General features: G+C 42.4%; 1 protein-coding gene across 2 annotated transcripts in view; it reads left to right on the top strand.

The window, feature by feature from the left end:
- The first annotated feature begins 1,655 nt into the window (after positions 1-1,655).
- The window catches only part of LRPPRC (leucine rich pentatricopeptide repeat containing), an 86,685-nt gene continuing 79,156 nt past the window's right edge, over positions 1,656-9,184 (top strand). For both annotated transcript variants that reach the window (XM_050315299.1, XM_050315298.1), the window contains exon 1: positions 1,656-1,792. In XM_050315299.1, coding sequence (XP_050171256.1) covers positions 1,668-1,792 — 125 coding nt within the window. In that variant the 5' untranslated portion in view covers positions 1,656-1,667. The remainder of the gene's footprint in view (positions 1,793-9,184) is intronic.

Below are 9,184 nucleotides of genomic sequence, written 5' to 3'. Positions count from 1 at the left end.
CTCATCTTCTTCATCCAAAGAACTAAAACTCTCACCTATACTCCATAAACATTATGTCTCAATTTACTAATTAAAATTCTTCTTTTGATAAATGTGATCTAGGTTCTCTCATCCATTCAGAGAACTTCAGCAAATATAATTTCCTATCTCTCTACTGCTTCATCTATATGACATTTTGAATTAATTCCCCCGGACCTTGTTTCCTTTTCACATCAAGCAAATAGATGTCTTTACCTCTAAACCAGAATCATGTCTATGGCTTCTCAACTGGGCAGTGAAAAGGTAGCTCCTCTCTGAGCAGCCGTGATTTCACATCCAGCTATCCACCTGGATTGTCAAACGCCTTTGCATTTTCTTTGTCGTTTGGAAGAATTCTTGGTCAGCATCTGTCCCACTGTTCTCTTTCTAAATACTTCTTAACCTGTTCTTTATTGATTCAGCAGCAGTGAAGTCTTAGCAAGGAGAACTTATTATTTATTATGCTGACCAGTGTAATTTAATAATTTTCTCTTTTTCTTTCACTTTACCACTTCTGGTCCTTATTGTTAGCAATGTAGACATTTTTTTATTGTGTCACAAGAGTGAGCTTCCAGGGGCTCTAATCCATCAAGTTTAGTGAGCACATAGCTAATTCAGCATAATAATTTGCATTAGGTTTGTACTTAGGTTAAAAAGTTTTGTTCTTCCTCATAAAGACTGAACTCTTTAATCCATTAAATATTGTAACACTGTGATACAGCAGAAGCCACGATAAGCAGTAACATCATAAATATTGCCTTAGTAGCTGTAACTCATGGCTTGGGGCTTGACAGTAAAAACTGTTGAGCATCCGGGACTTTCTAAATAACAAAATGGGTATCTATAACTTATAAAAACTGGGCCCTTCGCATCTTGATGAGGAGGCTTTACAAGTCTTTCCACGTAAAGTGCAGTTGAAAACGACTGGCTGAAGCTCAGATGCGGGTGACAACTCAGTCAATATAAGCAAGCTCAGGAAGAGATTTACTGTTGACATTTGGCTTAATTAAGGTTCTTCCCTCTGCCAGTCACTGCCGGGGGGGAACAAGCGCTGCTTCCCAAGCGCTGCTTCCCTGGAGCGCGGCGCACACGCCGGCCAGCGCCAGGGCAGGACGCGGCTCTTCCCACTAATCGGCCGGAACAGGCAGATTCTCCCTGGCGCGCGTGCGCTCCAGCGGCCACGCTCTGGCGGGGTCTGGAACACCGCACGGGCAGTGCGGGAGCGGCCGCTCCGTCCCGCCCCAAGCACCGCCGGGCTCCCGGGGGAGCAGCACTTGGGCCGCCGTGCTGGGAAAGCCAGGCGGGCAAGAACAGCACGTCCCGCGGAGCCGCACGGAAAATCTCCCGGGAGCCCCCGCTGGGAAAGGCGGCGCTTCCCGGCGCCGCTTCCCGGCGCCCCCTCCGCCCCAGCATCCCGCGCTCCCGCCGCGCGCCGATCCGGGTTGGCTGCCGGGCCGCCCAACCCGCGCTCGCCCGGGACGGCCCATCAGCCGCGCGGGGGGGGAATCAGCGGCGCGCCGGTGCCCGAGCGAGTTCACTGCGAAGCCGGAGCCGGCGACCCCCCCCCCTCGAGGAATGGTTGGCCCCCGTCACGTGGGGGCGGCGGCGCGGCGCGGCGCCGGCGCGCGGCTCACGTGCTGCGGGCGGTCATGGCGGCGCTGCTGAGATCGGCCGGGCGCCTACGGGCGCTGCGCCCGCGCCTCCCGCCGCTGCTCCCGCCGCTGCTCCCGCCGCTCCGCCTGCCCCCCGCCGCCCGCACGACGGGCCCCGACAGGTGAGACCGCGCGCTGCGTGGCGGGGCCGGTGGAGTCGGCGACCTGCACGCCAAGGGCACTGCCGGCCGTGCCGCCGGGCCCTGCGGCGCCGCCCGCCGGGGCTGCCCCGGGGGCTCCGCGGCACCGCCCGGCCCGGCCGCCTCGCCGCGTGTGCGCGGCCTCGGGCTGAGCGCGGGGCAGAGGCCGCGCCGTGGCCCCGCCGGCCGGGCCGCCAGGCGGGACCGCACCTCCCGCCACCGCGTCCGGCTGGGCTCGGAGCAGAGCCCCGAGCGCCCGGGGATGCGGCTGTGGGGGACACACAGTGCGGAGAGGGAGTGGAGGAGCGGGGGGGACACCAGATGATGGAGTGGAGTCGCTATCCCTGGAGGTGTTCAGGAAACGAGTGGACGTGGTAGTTTGTGCTCTGGTGCTCTGGTCCAGTGGACATGGTAGTGATCGGTCGCAGGTTGGACTCGATGATCTTGGAGATCTTTCTCAGTCTAAATGATTGTGATTGACTGTGGGTAACTGCAGAGTTGGAATCTGGGCTTCCTCCCTGTGCCCTCTGACTCCACTTTGTTATCAGGAGGAACACACTAATTCCTTTGCCGTGGTTCCCTCTCCCATCGCGAAGGTAGGATGGGAAAAGTCAGCCCGCCCCATCTGTGGGCATCCAGGCTGTGACTTAGACCACACTAATATGTGGTTGGTGCCCTGCAGGAAGCCTGGAGACACAAACCTTCATTAACACAACTACAGACACTCCAGTGCTTTGTGAGCTGCTAAAATAACTTAGTGCTTTCTCCAAAGGGAGAAGGTTGCTCTGTCCTGACTTTCTAGTGCCGTGTTATAACTCTGAGGCTCCCTCTAAGTCAATGTAACTTAACTGTTCTGGTTTTTTACCAAGACTTTTCTGTGATTCTAAGTAGATAAATATGTTCAACAGAGAACTTGGTGAGTTCTAGAGCTGGTTCAGGAGGAGGAATGGGAACAGACAAGAGTGAGCTTTTGGATCTCCTAGGGGAAGTCTCACTACCAAAATAAAGACGTTGTTGCTACCTGCACTGGCTTTACTACATATCAGTCTTACTCTAGGGCTGTTTTTATTTGGCAGCATGAGTAAAATCTTACCTGAAAAACAACAGCCGGTTTTCTGCTGGCTTTAATCACTGAAATGTATCACATGCTATCAAATGCTATAGTTGGTGTGAAGGATGGAGTAGACTGGTTCAGGAAGGACCAGTGAACTGGGAGGCTCAACAGTTGGCAATAGCACCACACATTTAGTTGTCTGCAAATCATGCATAAACTTTTCTACTTTCTAGTAATTAAATTGTGTTTACCTCAGTGTGAAGCTTAATTCCCTAAATTAATTTGTTTCAAGAAGTGCTATTCATTGAAATTCATGTGAGACTTGATGAAGGACCAAGTGCTTTTTTTCCCTAGTTTTTTCCATTTTTTCCACTTCTGGAAAAAAACTTCAGAAGTGCTTTCTGCAGTGATATTTTGGCTCTAACAGTGATGCTCTAGACCACAAAGTGAAGCAGAAAGGTAACACTTTTGAAGTGAAATTGTGTGTATTAAGCATATAATCTCATTTAGTTTTTTTTACCTTAAGTAACTATTCATTGTTGTTTCTTTTTCTACTTAAGCCTTAATTTCTGGAAATGGACTTCCTTTGAAGGATTAGAATGACACATGGACTACACTTAGGCTTGTTATGCTTACTGTTTAGGTCTCAAGATTTTGAGAGTGAAATACTGTCCACTGCAGTAAATTCCAGAGACTTCATAAAGTTCTAATGGGAATAGTAAGGGTCCTCACACATGTTTAAAGATTAAATAAATAAAAAGGAATGATTATAATGTTGCAAGAGAACTGTGTATATATGTTTACATATGCTTGATATAGTTGCTTTAGCACTGAGCATAACGAAGTCAGTTCAGAGGTGTCTGTGACTGTTTACAATAAAGGCTGCAGAGAAAATGCGGATCTGTTGACTGGGCTAGAGATGTGAAGGAGCAACCATCACATTCAAGCTGAGGTTTTATCAAAGCAGTGTTATTGCTCTGGGTTTTAATCTAAACTTCTTCTGCAAATGGGTTAGGGTAGTAGGTGGATAACGAGTTGCATTGGGCACTTGAGAAGCATTTCATAGCAAATCAGATCTAAGGCAGATTTGCTCTTTCACTTGACCACCTCCAGTATGGAATGTGAAATATACTGAGTTATATGTTGTAACTCTCATGCCATGCAATTTTATTAAGATAAACTGTGACGGACCAACGCAACAAACTTCAGAGCTACAGCAGCAAACTTCAGCACTGCGCTGATTTATGTGGTACAAGTTATTTACTGGAACTTTGTTCACAGAAGCTTCACTTAGGTGAAGAGGTGCCTCAATTTGCTGCTAGAATCTGACTGTCAAGAACGCTGTAACAAACTTGCTCCAGTGGTGAGTGCTTAGAGTAGATTTTGCATTGACATCAGAATTTTTGGGGGGGACTTATTCTACATAACGTAGGTGATTATGTTATGGTTTGATGTTACAGCTTGCTACTGTGGGAAAGTTAGTGCTTGGAGAAGGGAGTATTGGCTCCATTCTTCCCACACTGACCACCTGTTGCTGGCCAGCTTGTCTGGCTCTAAATCAGGGAAGGAGAACAGTTAGGCTACTAAAGCATAGATGATGAAAGTACAGCTTTCATGATAGGAGGAAAACCAAGGAGAATCAATACAATAACAAAAACAAATCAAGCCACCAAACCTGCTCCAGTGTGGACTACTCTCTGTACGGGCCCACAGGTCCTGCTAGAACACTGCTCCTGCACAAGCTTTTCTCTGTATTACCTGTATTCAGCACAAGTCCAAAATCCAGCCCCATACTTGGTACTTTGAAAAAAATTAGCTCCAAAATTAGCTCCAGCCAAAACCGGCACAGAAGGCACCATGTGCTATGCTTTTCAAGTTATCCTTGAAAAGACTCTTACCTTTTGATATGTTGTGGTAGAATGCATAGTACATTTAATTTTTTTTTTTTAATTAGTTGCAGACAAGTTGCTTTTGACTATTTACTATCATACTCAGCAATCCATCACCACTGAACAAAAATGTAGAACTGAATGCTTAATTACATTAGCAAAGTGATAGCATTAATGGTCTTTAAATGCATAAGAGGCATACAGTAAACTCACTTTTGGTAATACGCTGTTGTAATAAAGTTTCACAGGTTTGTTGTAGTTGGTGTGTGTATAAATGCCTAGATATTTCCCAAGAAATCGCAGGAATGTAAAGTTTGGAAAAACCCTCCAAAATCAAGTCCAGCTGTTAAACTAATACTGCCATCTTTACCACTAAACCATGTCCCCAAGTGACACATGTTTTTTGAACACTTCCAGGGATTGCCACCACTTCCCCAGGCAGCCTGTACCAATGCCTGACCACCCTTTCAGTGAAGGAGTTTTTCCTAATATCCTAAGTGCAGTACACAGCAAAGTTTTTTTGGTTTACTTGTGATGAGCCGCTTAGGCAAAATTTTTAGATATTCTCCAGGAAACATGAGATTTCTCAGTCTACATAAAAGAAAATGAATTTTTCTCCCTTATAAGGTTCTACTCTATCTCACTGATACAGATATACAGCAGCCTGAATATTATGGCCTTTTATTATAGGTGATCATAGCTAAGTCAGGGGAAATAGTGTTTAACAGTCTTATTAAGTATGCTGGGATTCAGGTGGTATATTTACCCTTATGTTTAGTAAATTTCACTAATGTGGGTCTGTAGTGCTTTTATGTACACTAATGAAGTATACATAGTTCTTTTAAAGTTTACTATTATTCTACTTTCAGCATGGTTTTATTTTGAGAACTATTTCATACGCCTTTTGCCTTGCTTTTAGTTTAGAAAGAACAAAATATTCAGTACTTTCCTTAGAAAAAACATAGCAACTACCTTATTGTGGCTCTGATAAATGGGGGCAAATATCCATATAGTGACTTCGTAATTCTTTTTCCAATATTTGAACTTGTTCAAGTTTTGCAGAAAGTGAACTTTCTGCTGCAAGGGTTAACACTGGCATCACCTACTTCTAGAGTTTTGGGAGAGATGGGATGTTTTTACTAAGGCTACTGTGGAAGGTATGTTCCTTTAGGAAGTTGAAGGCACTGCCTTTAGTCTACTCTAAAAATGTGGAAAATATGTAAAGTATGTGAGTATGGCACTGGGATTCTCCCTAAACCCTTGGAAACAGAAAAATTCAACGAGCTGACTTGGTATAAGTTTTTCCATGCACACTTGATCTGTACGTAAGTTTTTCTGTGAGTTCATCTTCAGCTGTTTTCCCAATGTTATAAGCTAAATTGGAGGTGAAGAGTTGGCACTTGTGTTGGGATTACAAATGCATGATTGGTGAACCTTTCCTGTGTAGGTGAGGTCTGCAGTTGTAGAGACAAAGCTGAAGATGGTGTAAAGACTCCAGTATCAGAAGGCTACTTCTAACCCCGTGAGTGCAGCAATAGGAGAGCACCCTGTAGAGCTTAATATATCCTTCTGAGCTTCTGTTAGTTCTGAAGGATAGTAAAGAGAAATTACACATTTTGAGGAAAAATGAGATTGCTCATTAAAACTTCAAATCTGAAGTTTATTGCACAGCTTCACATGCTTGTGAGTATCATGTTTCACGTAGAGAAAATCTTAAAATGCCATTTAAAGGTAATTGATGAAAATAAATGCTAGCACGTGTTGCAGCCCTTGCAGAAGTATCTTGTGTTATGCTGTGTAGCACAACATTTAATTCTGAACAGCGTTCATTAAAATAGTTGAGAAAACGTGGTTGCATCGTAAGACTATATAATCTAACATCTAGTACTGAGGCAGCATCAGCAATGTCAAGGTCATGTGACATACATTCCCCCCAATCTTACTTTAATACTCCTACTTGGAAAGTTTGACTGAGTCTGAGGCTTTCCTTCTTGGCATTTGCCACCATTACAGTGTCATCTACACATTTGATACATTTGTTAACTTTTCTGTTATTCATATTGTTACTGAAGCCATTGAACGGACATAGATTGTACCAGTCTTTTCCTAGCTGGGTCAGGAGGTAGCTTCATTTAGACTCCCACACAATATTCCTCATTTTGCAACCAACCACATTTTAATTTTGTATATATATTTAAATTTTTTGTTTAGACAGCTATTTTACATGTGTTTTGTAACTGGAAATACATTGCATCTCCTTGGTTTGCTTATGTGATTGTCAGGTGAGGTGGTGCCAAAAGCCTGTACATCAGTCTGTATTATTTATTACGCTTCTGTTTTTCCCACAACTTCCATAAATTTTTCAAGGTGATTCCAAAGGACTGGAGTATGAGTAAGGTCCATTGAAGTGTCTTTAATATAATGTATCTTAAATGTTTTCAGAAATTACTTAAGTCATTATTCCTTATTCTCACCTACACCCCATCTCCTTGTTAAATTAGTAATGATAAGATAGTTGAAATTTACGTAAAATGGTTGCAATTAGCGTTTCTTGAAAGCTCAACATTGTACGATCTGGAATCTTTTTCCCTCTGAAGAAGTATGTGTAATTCCTAAAATTATCTTTCTTACATTTAGAAGCCTTTCTTGCTGCACTTTTAGGTGACTTTTTGACTGGAAAGGTTAACATGACTGTGATTTTTGTCCTTGCTTTTTTTCTATTCCCCTTAATCGTGATGTTTTTCAACTTCTAGAAATTGGAGATTCCTGATTCATAGATAACTGCCTTGTTAATTGTCTTTTTCTGTTTCATGGGGAGGTTGTGCCATTAGTATAAATTTTCAGTATATGGTCTACTGCATTCTTCTATCCTTCACTTGGTTGCCTGAAATCAAACTGATACTATGTCCCTTAATTAATGTGTTGAATTTACATCTTTTTTGGAAGCTGACTTTCTGGTCTGCTCAGTTTTTCATCTTATACAATAGTGAGCTCTTTTTGTTTGGTTTGGTTTGGTTTGTTTGGGGGTTTTTTTGGGTTTTTGTTTGTTTGTTTTTTGGTAGTTGATTTGTACCAAGTACCAGATTGGTAGTGCTAAGTACCAGATTGAATACAGTAGATCCCTGCAGCTTCTTCCAGCTTTTGAAACCACAGTTATTTTTAACAAAGTCTTACTATGAGATTGGCTTAACATTACCCAGTGCCTTAAATACTGCTAAAAGTGTAATTTATTCAGGTGCTGAAGACCTACACAGGATAAGGTATACCTGAGCGTTACACCAAACTATCAGTATTTCAGAGTGATAGTGAATGCTAGTGAAAGTTTGAGTTCCTCAGGTTGTTTTATACTCTCATACTGTTTTCATCTGTCTGTCTCAGACTGAAGCTTGGACTCCCATGTTGCCATTCCTTAAAATGTTTTCAATCAGTATAAATTAACAGAAGCACCAGTAGCATATTTGATAATAGGGGCATGTGTGTTTGTGTGTAAATGGAAATGCCCAATTCTGCTCATCTTTCAGAAGGTTGAGTGTAGAAAAATAACACTTCATATGTGTGTAATATTTTACAGTGTGCAACTGTAGCCGTCATATATATTGTAATATTCTAAACTTGTGTTATAAATAGCATCATGTTAAATGTTAAGCAGGAGAGTTTAGTAATGAATGAAACTTTAGAGTCCTCTCACGCTGTTAACCAGCATGTGTTGAGCATGCACATATTGTATTTATTATTATACTTAAGCTGATGGAGCTATTCAGGTTCTTTAAGATATTTGTGACTCTTGACTAGTGGAGAATCTTACAAAGCACAGGACTTAAAAACCACACACACCAATTTGTTTATGGTTACAAGTGTGCTACACGTCATAAGATAGAGTTTAATAATTTGAAAAATACTGTAAAGCAATAGTGGGTTTTTATAGAAAAGGACATTTCAATTTTAATCTGAAGCTCAAGAGTTTTGTCCACTTGTGCTTAGATTGTTAATGGAAATCAAAGTATAAATTTCTGTATTACAAAGACAGTAAGCCCTCTCTTGATGCTGGCTTCCTAAGCATTTTTTCCAACCTTTCCGGAGTATTCTGAAAAGCTTTCAAGTAGCTTTTTAATGGATATATAAGAGTAGATGATACCATTTTCTTTTTTTTATCTATATCTTTAAGAAAAATAAAAGAACTTGCAATCATTACAATTTCATTCTTATGGCGATCCACTGGCTAGCTCAAAGTTGAATATTGCTGTTTATGTGTTATTAAAGAGTTATTTAGGTTATAGACATATCATTTGGTTGTTAAACCCAAGGGGAGTTAAAATTTAATATCTTACTGTTATTTTTACCTTGTACTACTGAATTTTATTCTAGTTAGTTTAATGATTTCTGTTTTATGGGAAGTACCCTGTGTCTGATTACATGGTGCAGTAGAAGGAG

The sequence above is a fragment of the Myiozetetes cayanensis genome, unplaced genomic scaffold, assembly GCF_022539395.1.
Source record: "Myiozetetes cayanensis isolate MyiCay16 unplaced genomic scaffold, myiCay2020 scf2-11, whole genome shotgun sequence".
NCBI lineage: Eukaryota > Metazoa > Chordata > Aves > Passeriformes > Tyrannidae > Myiozetetes > Myiozetetes cayanensis.
This window is presented reverse-complemented; position numbering and strand designations above follow the sequence as displayed.